This window comes from Microplitis mediator, chromosome 9, assembly GCF_029852145.1.
Source record: "Microplitis mediator isolate UGA2020A chromosome 9, iyMicMedi2.1, whole genome shotgun sequence".
NCBI lineage: Eukaryota > Metazoa > Arthropoda > Insecta > Hymenoptera > Braconidae > Microplitis > Microplitis mediator.
Genome location: NC_079977.1, coordinates 21364703 through 21379769, shown reverse-complemented (window position 1 = coordinate 21379769; position 15067 = coordinate 21364703). Strand labels below are relative to the sequence as shown.

The following is a 15067-nucleotide window of genomic DNA, read 5'->3' as shown; positions in this document are numbered from 1 at the left end:
ATGTTATAAATCGGATGACTTTTGAAGGATCGAATTTTATCAACCCGAACCTTTAAGTTTTTAATAACTTAGTAATTATTCCAGCCAATCGAACATTGTACCAGACAAATTTATTGGAAATTTAATTGTCTAAAACTTTAGTCAGATTGAAAATTTCTCTAGAATCAATAGTTTCCAAAGAAAATATTAATGAAGATCAATGACAAGGAAATTTGAATTTCAAAATTAACGAGCAACTTCCAGTCACTAGGAGACCGCGAAAATTCATAGAAAATTTGTAAAAAAATTATATAAATTTAATTGTTTATTAAAATTTTACTAATTGACTCTCATATATTTTATTTATTTTTATTATCATTGAAGATTAATAAGACAAATCGGGTAATTAATTCCCAAACTCATTGATTTCGATAATTTTACAATCATGGGATTCGAAAAAAAATCAACACGGTCAAATTTTTTTTATTAGTCGTCTGATATATTTTATTTATAAAATATATAAACTGCGATTAAAGACACGACAAAAGTCATTTACTTCTGAGGGTTCGCCCAAGGGCTGAAGTCTTTAATTGATACTCGAAAATTAACTGTCTGCTCTCAAAATATTTATTTATTTTTATCTCACTAATTTTATAAAATCCCAGCGACATCTTTTGCCGGAAAATTTCTATATATATTAATAATTATTTATAAAACGTCAAGACATTGAACTGGCAGTCGCGTAAAAGATCTGAAACTATGAAAAGGCACAAATTTAACTCGAGACCTTTCGCTGATACCAAATTTCATTTTTTTTATTTTTATTATCGCAGAGACATCCCATGGACTTGATTTTTTTTATTCTCTCTTAATAATATAGACAACAGCGATATATATGTAAATATATATAAATATATATTGAGTGAGATTGATCTATAATTAAGTGGCAGAATAATTAAAATATTAATTTATTTAAAGAAAATAAATACGATCGTCTTTTTTTGCCGCGCAATTTAAATTTATTTCGAATGATATCGATAATTTTATTTATCTGGACACTTGGCAATAAAAAAGAGATTGAGCCATGAAAAGTCACAAATTTAAGTCACGACCTTTACAACGATACCAAATTTAATAACATCAACTAATTTTATCATAGAGATACCACGGAATAAATTTTCCTCATTTTCTCAATGGTACACATAACAATAGTTATACATCATCAATGACAATTATAATAACAAATGAATTCATAATAATAATAATCAATATGCGGGTTAATAAGTATGCGATACAAGCACGTGACTCAGCACGTGCATCTGATATTCATATCGCGCGGCAACTTTCACCGCGACCGTGATTGTAAAATACTATTGCGATGAAAGTAATTTAAATATTCGTCACAGTCATCGTTTTGTTCTTTAAATTGTCGTGACAAAATATATATAACGAACATACATATTTATTTCACGTTTAAATTTGTATACAAAAAATATCCTTTTCTTTTCAACTTAAAAATTTAAATTTCCATTCAAAATTTAAAAACTCTTTAATTTCCCGCCAAATGTTTTTTTCTATCAACTAAATTTTTCACTTCAAAATTTTTCCTCCCCTTAAAAACCAAAACTCAATTTTTTTTTTTTATACACGAATTTAAATTTGCCGCCAAAAAATTCAAAATCATCGAATTTTCAAATCATTGCTACTTTTTTATTTTAAATAAAATAATTTTTCAAAAAATTTTTAAATTTGCCGCCAAAAAAGAATTCAAATCCTAAAATTTTCAATTAACTCCCAAATTAATTTTTAATTCGTAGGTTTTCAAAACTTTTTAAATTTGCCGCCAAAAAAAATTGAAAATCATCAAATTATCAAATCATTGCCAAATTTTTTTTTCAATTAAAAAACTTTCCAAAAAACTTTCAAATTTGCCGCCAAAATCGAATTCGAAATCCCAAAATTTTCAAGTTCATTTTCAATTCCTGTTTTCAAAAAATTTCAAATTTGCCGCCAAAAAAAAAGTCAAAATCATGAAATTCTTAAATGTTTTCGACTTTTTTTTCAATTCTTTGACTCCCAAAATTGTTATTGCGTAAAAACAAAAAATTTGCAGAAATAAAAATTCAAATTTTTTAAAATTGGCGCCAAAATAAAAAAGAATAATTACTCACCTCATGAGGACGTGGATGTTGATGACTACACTTATGATCACTAAATATTCCATTAGCACAACAAATAGTACAACAGAACCCACAATAAATTAAAAAAACAATAATAAAATAACCACAGAACTTATTAGTTACCAAAGTACCGCATTGCATTTTAAATTTAAACCGGCACATCACAGCAATAAATAATAAAATCTATGGCATTCACAGGACTCGAGCATTACTCTGATTTAAATACTAGACCGACAATAAATTATTTATAAAAAATAAAATAAATACGAAATTCAAATTGACAGCTGACAGCTCAGGTCGACGTCACTCGACAAACTAAATCTACGCTAGACTTTAAATTCAAAATACTCTGGCTCGGCGTCTGACCTCATAATAGACCGAGCACACGACCGAGACTGAGACTGACATCAGACTCACGCACACAAACTACCGTATCATCAAAGGTACTGCTAAAATACACTCGGGCTTCTAGTTACACAAACATCCGCCTCATGCGCCACAGGACGTGCGCACATGACATCACTTTGCACATAAACAATTCCGGATAATTTATTCATTTTATTTATTTTTATAACTTTACGCGCTTTTGTTTTATTTTAATTATTGATATTATTGTTGGCGATAATTAATTAATAATTAACGTAATTAATTACGAGGTTTTTAATTACTTTTCTGTGGTTGTTGAGGAGCCAAACACTGAACAGCTGACTGGTAGTTCGCTGAGAGCTAACTGACGCTAGAGCGGCTGCGCATGCGTGTAATAACGACGCGCACGTGCAAAAGTTTGTGCGCAAGTTTAAAATAAAGCGGGAAAATTTGAACAGATCTGTCACTATCTAAGAAAATCCATTGAAAATTTAAACGTTAGCAGATAATTAACAATTTTCGAATTTTTTATTTTTGAATTTCATTCCATAAGAAAAAAAAAAATAAAAAAATGCACATGTAGAAAATTTTAAAAACTATAAGTGCAATTTTTTTGAATATTTTTTTTTTTATGATTTATTTGAAAAAAAACATTTAAAAAAATTATAAGACGTTAGCTGACTTCAGTATCATAAGTTAGCAGATAATTAAAAATTTTTGAATCATTTTTCAAACGATTTTATTTAAAAAAAAAAATAAAATAAAAAAATGCACATGTAGAAAATTTAAAAAACTAAAAGTGCAATTATTTTGAATATTTTTTTTTCTGAATTTTCGAGCTTAAAAAAAATCGAAAAGTTATCAGACGCTGGCTAACTTCGGTATCATAATTTAGCAGACCGATAACAATTTTCGGATCATTTTTTAAACGATTTTATTTGAAAAAAAAAATAAAATAAAAAAATGCACATGTAGAAAATTTAAAAAACTAAAAGTGCAATTTTTTTTAATATTTTTTTTTCTGAATTTTCGAGTTTAAAAAAAATCGAAAAATTATCAGTCGCCGGCTAACTCCAGTATCATAAGTCAGCATGTAATTAAAAATTTTTGAATCATTTTTTAAACGGTTTTATTTAAAAAAAAAAATTTTTTTTAAAATGCACGTGTAGAAAATTTAAAAAACTGTAAGTGCAATTTTTTCGAATTTGGTTTTTTTATAATTTACATATGAGTGTGAATGTAGCAGACATCAGACAAATTTAAAACTATAAATATATAGAGTAAATAATTTAAAAAATAGAATTTAAAAAAAATGCCCTTATTAATTTCAAAATTATTAATTTTAAATGCGCATTATTTTTAAATTCTATTTTATTAATTATTTACTCTATTAATTAGTAATTTTAAATTTGTCTGATGTCTGCTACATTCACATAATTTACTAAAAAAAAAAACAATCAAAAAATTATTAGACGTCGGCTGACTTCAGTATCATAAGTCAGCAGGTGATAAAAAATTTTCGAATCATTTTTCAAACGATTTAATTTAAAAAAAAAATAAAATAAAAAAATGCACATGTAGAAAATTTTAAAAACTACAGGTGCAATTTTTTTAAATATTTTTTTTTGAAATTTCTTACGTCCTGACACCGTCTAAAAATACCCATGGAAAATCTACAGAAAACCAGAACGTCACCGAAGAAAATCTATAGGAAATCTTGGACTAAAAATTTTCTTTTTAATTCTGATCCTACGGTCGGTAAGTAAGAAAGTCAATCTGTATCATCACCGGATACTGTGTAATAAAATATCCGCGCGAAAATTTGAGTTGAAAAAAGAACTGGGAGTTTCAGGGAAAATGAAAATATTTTTATCTTAATTTCCTTAACAAAAAAATTTTTATTTCTTTTTTTAAATTTTTTATAGAAAAAATTAATTTTTATTAAAAATTACTATTTTATATTACAGATGACAATTTTTTGAAAACCAGGTTTTACTCGAGAGACAATTCGTGTTGACACAATGCGGACATCTTGTTATAAATTTCGGTGAGATCGCCTTCTTTGAATGCAAATGATTTTTTACGATATCTGCTAGCGCCTGGATAAAGAGCCGATGGTCGTTTGGAGCAGCCGCTCGTCGGATTTTGTCAATTTTCAGCTGGAATTTATTTGTTTGTAAGTTAAAGGCAAAAAAAATTATTTTGTTAATTTTCTTTTACCTCACGAGCGAGCTCGTCGCAGTACTCGATGTCCAGCTCGTGAAGAGTCTCGATGTGCTCATTTACGAAGGCTATGGGCACGATGATAAAATGCTTCTTGCCTTGTTTGACGTAACCTCTTATTGCTTCGTCCGTGAAGGGGCCGAGCCAAGGCAGTGGTCCGACCTGAGAATATTTTGTAGTTTAAATATAGGCTTGTGGGTACTCATTCTACTCGGCATCGCCTAATTTACACTAATGATGTATCAATTTTTCAAAAAAAAATTTTTTTGAAAAAAGAAAATCATAGTTTTTTCTAATGTAAAATTTTTTTATTGAAACCTCGGCTTGTTGGTACTCATTTTACTAGGCATTGCCTAGTTTATGACAATATCATACTGAATTTTAAAAAAAAAAATTTTTTGAAAAAAACAAATAATGAAATTTTGTCTATCTAAAATTTTTTCATTGAAACCCTGGCTTGTGGGTACTCGTTTTACTCGGCATTGTCTGGTTTACATTAATTTTGTACTAATTTTTCAAAAATAAATTTTTTTGGAAAAAGAAAATCATAGTTTTTCCTAACGTAAATTTTTTTATTGAAACCTTGGCTTGTTGGTACTCATTCTACTTGGCATTGCCTAGTTTACGATAATATCATACTAATTTTTTGAAAAAGAATTTTTTTGAAAAAAACAAATATTTAAATTTTGTCTGTCTAGAATTTTTTCATTGAAACCCTGGCTTGTGGGTACTCATTCTACTCGGCATTGCCTAGATTAGAATAATATCGTATCAATTTTCCAAAAAAAATTTTTTGAAAAAAAAAACTTCATAGTTTTTCCTAACGTAAATTTTTTTAATTGAAATCTCGGCTTGTTGGTACTCATTTTACTCAGCATTAATAATTTATTTGAATAAAATAATAATTTGGCCGAAAAAAATTTTTTTTAAGAAATAAAAATTTTTTGTTCAAAAAAAAAACAATTTTTAAATATAGGCTTATGGGTACTCATTTTACTCGGAATTGCCTAATTTTGATGAATAACGTGTCAATTTTTCAAAAAAAAATTTTTTGAAAAAAAAACGAATATTGAAATTTTGTCCATTTATAATTTTTTCATTGAAACCCTGGCTTGTGGGTACTCATTCTACTCGGCATCGCCTAGATTACAGTGATAGCGTATCAATTTTTCAAAAAAAAGTTTTTTTGAATAAAGAAACATCACAGTTTTTCCTAACGTAAAATTTTTTTACTGAAACCCCGGCTTGTTGGTACTCATTTTACTCAGCAATGAGTAATTAATGAAAATAAAGTATTAATTTGGCCAAAAAAATTTTTTCAAAGAAATAAAAATTTTTTGGTTAAAAAAAAAAAAACAATTTTGAAATATAGGCTTGTGGGTACTCATTCTACTCGGCATCGAATACTCTACAAAATAGACAGGACAAAAATAAAAAAAATTACCTTCGACTGCCAAACGAGATGATAAGGATTACAATGATTCAATTCATTCATAACCATATGCACGGTCGCCGCAACTTCACTGGGATAAGGATCGCCGCGATTGAGATTTTTCAGTGGTATCGAGTGCGCAGAAAAAAGTATCAAAACATCTTTTTTTATTTTATCATCAAAATGCTTCAATTCGTCTCTTATTCTCTCAGCAAACGTTCGCGCTAACAAAGAGTGCGTTGGCCACCGATCAATTATACTCAGTTTCATATTTTTTGGTAGTCCTCTAAAAAAATAATCATCAAAAATTTTAGTTTTAAATTATAAATAATTATTTATTTAAATAATAAATTACCGTTTTTTGTAATAATTCCAAATTGCATTAAAACTTGACCCCGATGTCGCGCAACTGTACTGTGGGTACTGTGAAAAAATAATCGTGTGTTCGATCCCGTCTCTGAAAAAAAATATTTCATGAGAAAAAAAATTTTTTTTTTTTTTTTTATTAATTATTACGCTTCTAATTGTTGTAATGTAACATCAGTCAGCGGGTCAGCATAACGGAATGCAACATAATGTTTATGAGGCCCAGATTCTGGTGAAATTTTGTCCAATTCCTGGCACATTAATTCTCCTTGCAAATTCGTCCATTTTAATATCGGAGAGCCTCCGCCTATTTCGCTGTACTTCTTCATCACTTCCGGAGTACGTCTTTTAGCGATCCACGGTCCCAATTTACTGTTAATAATAAAAATGATCTCATATTATGAACAATAAACTTTTAAACCGAAAAAAAATTGAGAAGTCAATTTTTTCATTGGAAAATTCGCGGCATAATTAAAAGATAAAAATTTTTTACAAATATTTGAATTACAAAATTAATAAAATCCCTATATCACGTGAACGAAGACCTTGAGCCACTTAACTAAGAGGACCTTTTTTGTGGAGAATAAAATTTCCTAGAAAATTGTTATTTGCATTTTTACTGTCAATTTCGTTATTTAATTAATATCGACTAAAAACTAAAATTGTTATTAAAAAATTTATTTTCAGAGCCAATATAAAAAAAAAACAATTGGAGTCTCAGTAAAATTACTGAGGGAACTTTCGAAGAGTATTAAGTTATCTACAAAATGCCGCGAACGGCAGCTCGATAACCTGACATGTCACGTGCCAAAAGGTAAAAGGGCGAATTGCTACAGGTTAGTAGGAAATTATGCTAAAAGGGCGCATAAAAAAATTTTTTTTTGCCATTAGCTTTAAAATTTTTCGAAATGCAAAGATCTGCCAAGCTCCTAAAAAAGTAGTGTTCTGATCGATTTTAAGATCTTGGTATTAAAATGGAGATAACTATAAAAAAATGCAGAATTTGAAAAAAATTTATCAATGATAATTTGTAGAAAATAAAATTGTCTACAAAAAAGATCTCATGACATTTTATGATAAGTCCGATAGTTTCGCCGGAAAAGTAAAAAGATCTCGAAATTTACTCTTACTTGACTTCGAGCTCCAATAACTTTTGAACAGATGGATTTATCAAAAAATAATAAGAGACTTTTTTTGTAGAGCGTTCAATTCTCTACAAAAATATGTGATGGACAGTACAATGTAATTTACGGTTCATTAGTTTCAAAAATCAGAAGAAAAAAATTTTTTTACTGTGTTATTCTTATGGAAAATCAAAAAGTGCAATGCGGACTACCTTAATATCAATATTAAGGGCTCATATTTTCACAGGCCTATTTTGGCATCTAAACGAAACTTTTGAGCCTGGTTCCGAGAAAAAAAAAATTCTTGTTTTTTTTTGAAACGCCCTAATATATATATATATATTAGGGTGATCCAAAAAATAACAAATTTTTTTTTTTCTCGCAAACAGGTTCAAAAGTTTCATATACATAAAAAAAGACGCCTGGGAAAATTAGAGCTCTTAATATTAATATTAAGAGGTTCCTCATCGCACTTTTCTATTTTCCATAAGAATAACATGGTAAAAATTTTTTTTACGTCTTCTGATTTTTATAAGTAGCTAATGATGCGTCATAGGAATAATTGGCAGGCATATTTTTGTAGGGAATTGAATGCTCTACAGAAAAATATTCTTATCATTTTTTGAGAAATCTATTTGTTCAAAAGTTATTTGAGGTTGAAGTCGAATTCATATTAAATTTTGAGATTTTCTTACTTTTCCGGCGAAACTATCAGACCTATTACAAAATATCATAGGACCTTTTTTGTAAGCAATTTCATTCCCTAGAAGTTATTTCGAATAAAGTTTTTTCGAATTCCGCATTGTCTTTTAGTTATTTTAATTTTAATGTCAAGCTCTTAAAATCGATCAGAAGACTATTTTTTTTTATGAACACGACATTAAAATGAAAATAACTAGAAAACAATGCGGAATTCGAAAAAACTTTATTCGAAATAACTTCTAGGGAATAAAATTGTCTACAAAAAAGGTGTAATGATATTTTGTAATAGGTCTGATAGTTTCGCCGGAAAAGTAAGAAAATCTTAAAATTTAATATGAATTCGACTTCAACCTCAAATAACTTTTGAACAAATAGATTTATCAAAAAATGATAAGAATATTTTTTTGTAGAGCATTCAATTCCCTACAAAAATATGCCTGCCAATTATTCCTATGACGCATCGTTAGCTACTTATAAAAATCAGAAGACGTAAAAAAATTTTTTACCATGTTATTCTTATGGATAATAGAAAAGTGCGATGAGGAACCTCTTAATGTTAATATTAAGAGCTCTAATTTTCACAGGCGTCTTTTTTTATGTAAATGAAACTTTTGAACTTGTTTGCGAGAAAAAAAAAAAATTTGTTATTTTTTGGATCACCCTAATATATATATATATATATATATATATATATATATATATATATATTTTGAACTTAGAGATCGTTGTTATAGAAAAAGTGGAGAGGTTGTTGGACCTCAGTGTTAAATAATATTAAAAGAATAAGTTAGTCTAAGCTAAATCTCTTACGAGTGAAGACATACCCTAGAGCGCGTATTTTAATAAAAAAAAAAAATTTTCATTTGTTTAATAAATTGATTCATTTCATTCACGATTACCATACCTAAATTCCCAACACTTTTGAATTCCATTATAAAAATTATAAAGTATTCAAATGACCGAAATTTAAATTCCATTTAGTATTTTTATAAATCTCCGTATGATTTTAAAAAATTTTAATAATTTTAAATACTTTTCAATGAGTATTTTTAATCAAGGATGGTAAGTTTTGGTTTGGATTGTAAATTTCTCTTCGGAAAGTAATTTTTATTTGACGTTTATAATTATTAGCTAATTTTTAGCCGCGTTTTTTTCCATCACCGCCCTCGTAATTACAATTACCTCTGGATCGGTAATTGCATCATATCACGATCGGTCATTATCCTCAATAAATATTCGCCGACTTGTTCAACTTTACTCGGACCTCCCATATTTAGCATCAAAATTCCCGTTTTGGGTTTTGAATCTTTTGAATTTTCCCGCCTCTGCCCGCTCGTTGATAAATTTCTCATAAATTTATAAGTTCTTAAGGAATTACCTGAAATTAATTTTAGTAAGTATCAGGTCATTAAACTTTTTCAAAAATATTTATATACATTTACATATATATAAATAGATTCAAAAGAATTGTTTAAAAAAATGTTTACTCACCTGGTGAATAAATTTTGCACAAGTTCATACTGAATAAATTATTATGTATTACACAATTAATTGATAATTTATTTTTAAATTAATTATTGTTGCGCTAACAATTGATGATAATTTTTTTTTTACTTTTTATAGAAAAATTTTATTAGAAATTATCCAGACAATTTTATTGTCTTCGAGGTTAAAATTCAACTTGCAGTTATTAGTTCCCAAGTCATCTTATATATATAGTCGTCCCATGGAAAGATGGGGATTTAACCCTACCAAAATTATTTCTCCTCTTTTACAATATTTTTATTTGCGCATGCGCAGAACATTTTTTTTTTAGAATATTTCTATACAGGGAGAAAGAAAAATGGTAGGAAAAAATCCTAAGCTTTTTCTGGGACGACTATATACAATCAGCGGCGGGTATTCATACCGTACCCGGTTACAAGCGTGCCTTGCAGATCTCTACTATTATCACTCTACCAACATACAACTCTTTTAAATAGATTTCTATGCGAAAATATCAATACTAAATATATTTATGTTGCAAAATAATTCTCTGTAAAATTATCTCTATGTAAACTTATTCTATTAAGTATAAATATATGCGAAAATAATTCATGTCCAAAATATCTCTATATTATATATCTCTATGAAAATTAAGTCTCTACAAAATTTACTATAATATGACAGAATTGGGTGTTAACATATTTATATTATGGAATTTCTCCATAACTATACAACTCTCCTTAATATTTCTCTATTCTGCATATCTCTATAACACAACAATTCTATGAAAAAATTTTTCTATTTAAAAATTTTTCTATGTTGACAAAAGTCAGTTTCATAAGATCTCTCAGCAAAAAAAAAACTAAGTTTTACGAATGATTTTGTGTCTTACCACCAGCAATCGCGTGGCGCTACCATAAAATTCCAACAACAATACAATAATAATGATAATGATTTAAGTAATTATAATTTTTTCTTTTTAAATGTCATTAAATTTGAATCCTGACTTTGTCAATATTTTATTATAATTTCAAATTATAATAAAATATTGACAAAGTCAGGATTCAAATGAAATTATAATAAAATACTGACAAAGTCAGGATTCAAATTTAATGACATTTAAAAAGAAAAAATTATAATTACTTAAATCATTATCATTATTATTGTATTGTTGTTGGAATTTTATGGTAGCGCCACGCGATTGCTGGTGGTAAGACACAAAATCATTCGTAAAACTTAGTTTTTTTTTTGCTGAGAGATCTTATGAAACTGACTTTTGTCAACATAGAAAAATTTTTAAATAGAAAAATTTTTTCATAGAATTGTTGTGTTATAGAGATATGCAGAATAGAGAAATATTAAGGAGAGTTGTATAGTTATGGAGAAATTCCATAATATAAATATGTTAACACCTAATTCTGTCATATTATAGTAAATTTTGTAGAGACTTAATTTTCATAGAGATATATAATATAGAGATATTTTGGACATGAATTATTTTCGCATATATTTATACTTAATAGAATAAGTTTACATAGAGATAATTTTACAGAGAATTATTTTGCAACATAAATATATTTAGTATTGATATTTTCGCATAGAAATCTATTTAAGAGAGTTGTATGTTGGTAGAGTGATAATAGTAGAGATCTGCAAGGCACGCTTGTAACCGGGTACGGTATGAATACCCGCCGCTGATTGTACATATATGTATACATATATATATATATATATATATATATATATATATATATAACCTGATAATCAGCTGAGCTCAACCAACAGTCAACTTGAGCGTAAATTTGACGTCAAATTAAAGCCACTATTTTACGTATACGAGACATCAAAAGTTTCCTTGAATTTTTCGTCAAATTTATGTCAACTTTGGACTTTTCCATTTTTTTTTTACGATGATTTGTCTGCAACTTGCTATTGAATTTGACGTTAATTTACTGCCCGGCGAATACTCATCTATACTCAAAATTTCTTTACTCAAGCACAAAGACGACATCTATACTCGGTGACAACTATATTCAATGACACCTGTACTCCACTAAATTTTTGTAAACATCTCATCTATATTATGTTTACTCGAAGTCCTCTATATTCAAAGACATCTTTACTCAATATCCACAGATTGAAAAGATTGTCAATAATGAAGTAATTCATAGATAAGACTATTCGAAAAGTCGATAACAAAGAAAATTAAAAAAGTATTTAAATATTGAATTAAGAAAAATTAATTTTTAAAATAAAAATGAAATGTTTTTATCATTTTGACTTTGAAAACGATTTAAAAAAAATTTTACAAGAGCGTTTTTGTTAAGCTTTTGATTTAATTATAATTAATTAGTTATTTATAATTTCTCATGATGTATTGGTCTGAAATAAATGAAAAAAAAAAGTTATTAAAAGAAAAAACAATTTCATAAATAAAATGTTATTCATTAAATTAAAAATTTATTAAATATCAAGTAGGTAGTATTTAACATTAACTAGTGATATTTCATAAAAACATCAAAAATTAATTGAGCTGAAATATCAAACTTATCCCTGTTTAAAAATATTGATTGAAAAGAATTAAAAGTGATGAAATTCAAATTCTTTTCAATAATTTCAATTGATTTCAATTTTTTTGTTTGTATATATACATATACAGTTTGCATGGAGTGACCGCTTCTCAATTCTTTTCATTCAATATTTTTAATCAGGGTATATAATCAACAACAAATGAAGCACTATAAACTCATTGATTGACAAATATTTAAATTGAAATCATATAAATGCAACCAAGTGTGAAAAATAATATTCAAATAAATGATTGTGACTATTAAATTATAAAATAATAGATTTATTTGTTGTCGCTGCTTAATTAAGGAAAATTAGAAAAAAATATATATGTGACGATGAAGAAGGACTTGACTTACAACAATAGATATAACAGTTGTTTAATTAATAATTTTGACAACATAATTGTACTATATATTTGATAACTTTTCTTAATTCTTGAGGTTTTATTTAATATTTTTATTTTTTTCAAGTTTTATTAATTACATTTTTCATTGGATTGTATAGATTTACTCGCACATGCAACCTGAAACCATTTATGAGACTTATAAGTCTCAGGTTATAAATTAATTTGGTTTAGTATTTATTGTTGATTTTAACAATTTTTGTTTTTTATGTATTAAATATATAAGATGTAAAGGATTTATAAGAAAATACTTTGGAGATCAGTTTAAAACAATAGTTTTTTAAATAAGATTCAAGCCATAAAGTAGGCAATTCTAACGGGGTGACTCACAGAAATGTATTTTTTAGTCAATTTCAAACGGGGGAGACCTACAACTTTACTATTATTTTTGAAATCTTGGTACTTTGGAATAAAATCGCGAAATCACTCTGGAAATTCGAGTTTCATGTGTTGTCGAGTTTAAAATAATGTTCATGCCATAAAGTAGGCGATTCTCACGGGGTGACTCACAGAAATGTATTTTTTAGTCAATTTCAAACGGGGGAGACCTACAACTTTACTTTTATTTTTGAAATCTTGGTACTTTGGAATAAAATCGCGAAATCACTCTGGAAATTCGAGTTTCATGTGTTGTCGAGTTTAAAATAATGTTCATGCCATAAAGTAGGCGATTCTCACGGGGTGACTCACAGAAATGTATTTTTTAGTCAATTTCAAACGGGGGAGACCTACAACTTTACTATTATTTTTGAAATCTTGGGACTTTGGAATAAAATCGCGAAATCACTCTGGAAATTCGAGTTTCATGTGTTGTCGAGTTTAAAATAATGATCATGCCATAAAGTAAGCGATTCTCACGGGGTGACTCACAGAAATGTATTTTTCAGTCTTCAAATGGGGGAGACCTACAACTTTACTATTATTTTTGAAATCTTGGTACTTTGGAATAAAATCGCGAAATCACTCTGGAAATTCGAGTTTCATGTGTTGTCGAGTTTAAAGTAATGATCATGCCATAAAGTAGGCGATTCTCAAGGGGTGACTCACAGAAATGTATTTTTTAGTCTTCAAATGGGGGAGACCTACAACTTTACTATTATTTTTGAAATCTTGGTACTTTGGAATAAAATCGCGAAATCACTCTGGAAATTCGAGTTTCATGTGTTGTCGAGTTTAAAATAATGATCATGCCATAAAGTAGGCGATTCTCACGGGGTGACTCACAGAAATGTATTTTTCAGTCTTCAAATGGGGGAGACCTACAACTTTACTATTATTTTTGAAATCTTGGTACTTTGGAATAAAATCGCGAAATCACTCTGGAAATTCGAGTTTCATGTGTTGTCGAGTTTAAAATAATGTTCATGCCATAAAGTAGGCGATTCTCACGGGGTGACTCACAGAAATGTATTTTTTAGTCAATTTCAAACGGGGGAGACCTACAACTTTACTATTATTTTTGAAATCTTGGTACTTTGGAATAAAATCGCGAAATCACTCTGGAAATTCGAGTTTCATGTGTTGTCGAGTTTAAAGTAATGATCATGCCATAAAGTAGGCGATTCTCAAGGGGTGACTCACAGAAATGTATTTTTTAGTCTTCAAATGGGGGAGACCTACAACTTTACTATTATTTTTGAAATCTTGGTACTTTGGAATAAAATCGCGAAATCACTCTGGAAATTCGAGTTTCATGTGTTGTCGAGTTTAAAATAATGTTCATGCCATAAAGTAGGCGATTCTCACGGGGTGACTCACAGAAATGTATTTTTTTGTCAATTTCAAACGGGGGAGACCTACAACTTTACTATTATTTTTGAAATCTTGGTACTTTGGAATAAAATCGCGAAATCACTCTGGAAATTCGAGTTTCATGTGTTGTCGAGTTTAAAATAATGATCATGCCATAAAGTAGGCGATTCTCACGGGGTGACTCACAGAAATGTATTTTTTTGTCAATTTCAAACGGGGGAGACCTACAACTTTACTTTTATTTTTGAAATCTTGGTACTTTGGAATAAAATCGCGAAATCACTCTGGAAATTCGAGTTTCATGTGTTGTCGAGTTTAAAATAATGTTCATGCCATAAAGTAGGCGATTCTCACGGGGTGACTCACAGAAATGTATTTTTTAGTCAATTTCAAACGGGGGAGACCTACAACTTTACTATTATTTTTGAAATCTTGGGACTTTGGAATAAAATCGCGAAATCACTCTGGAAATTCGAGTTTCATG

At 28.3% G+C, this 15067-nt stretch overlaps 2 protein-coding genes across 4 annotated transcripts in view; both read right to left on the bottom strand.

Annotated features, from left to right (window-relative positions):
- The window catches only part of LOC130675149 (leishmanolysin-like peptidase), a 130481-nt gene extending 127606 nt beyond the window's left edge, over positions 1–2875 (bottom strand). For both annotated transcript variants that reach the window (XM_057480668.1, XM_057480669.1), the window contains exon 1: positions 2151–2875. In XM_057480668.1, coding sequence (XP_057336651.1) covers positions 2151–2321 — 171 coding nt within the window. In that variant the 5' untranslated portion in view covers positions 2322–2875. The remainder of the gene's footprint in view (positions 1–2150) is intronic.
- A 1516-nt stretch (positions 2876–4391) lies between these two features.
- Positions 4392–10103, bottom strand: LOC130674886 (ferrochelatase, mitochondrial-like). 2 transcript variants are annotated; one of them, XM_057480332.1, is made up of 7 exons: positions 9864–10103; positions 9555–9750; positions 6697–6918; positions 6536–6637; positions 6193–6466; positions 4746–4910; positions 4392–4684 (listed from the first exon to the last, which is right to left on the bottom strand). In XM_057480332.1, the coding sequence occupies exons 1-7, from the start codon at positions 9889–9891 to the stop codon at positions 4487–4489; spliced, it is 1185 nt and encodes a 394-aa protein (XP_057336315.1). In that variant the 5' UTR covers positions 9892–10103; the 3' UTR covers positions 4392–4486. The 2 variants fall into 2 exon arrangements, with proteins under 2 accessions (XP_057336315.1, XP_057336316.1); XM_057480333.1 differs by lacking the exon at positions 9555–9750 and having other exon boundaries at positions 9864–10102.
- Between the last annotated feature and the right edge of the window lie 4964 nt (positions 10104–15067).

Excerpts from the sequence above, each read along its gene's own strand:
- LOC130674886 (XM_057480332.1), bottom strand. The coding sequence starts at position 9,891 with ATGAACTTGTGCAAAATTTATTCACCAG. Across the intron at positions 6,919-9,554 it reads ATGCAATTACCGATCCAGAG|TAAATTGGGACCGTGGATCG; the intron begins GTAATTGTAATT and ends TATTATTAACAG. Across the intron at positions 6,638-6,696 it reads ACATTACAACAATTAGAAGC|AGACGGGATCGAACACACGA; the intron begins GTAATAATTAAT and ends ATTTTTTTTCAG.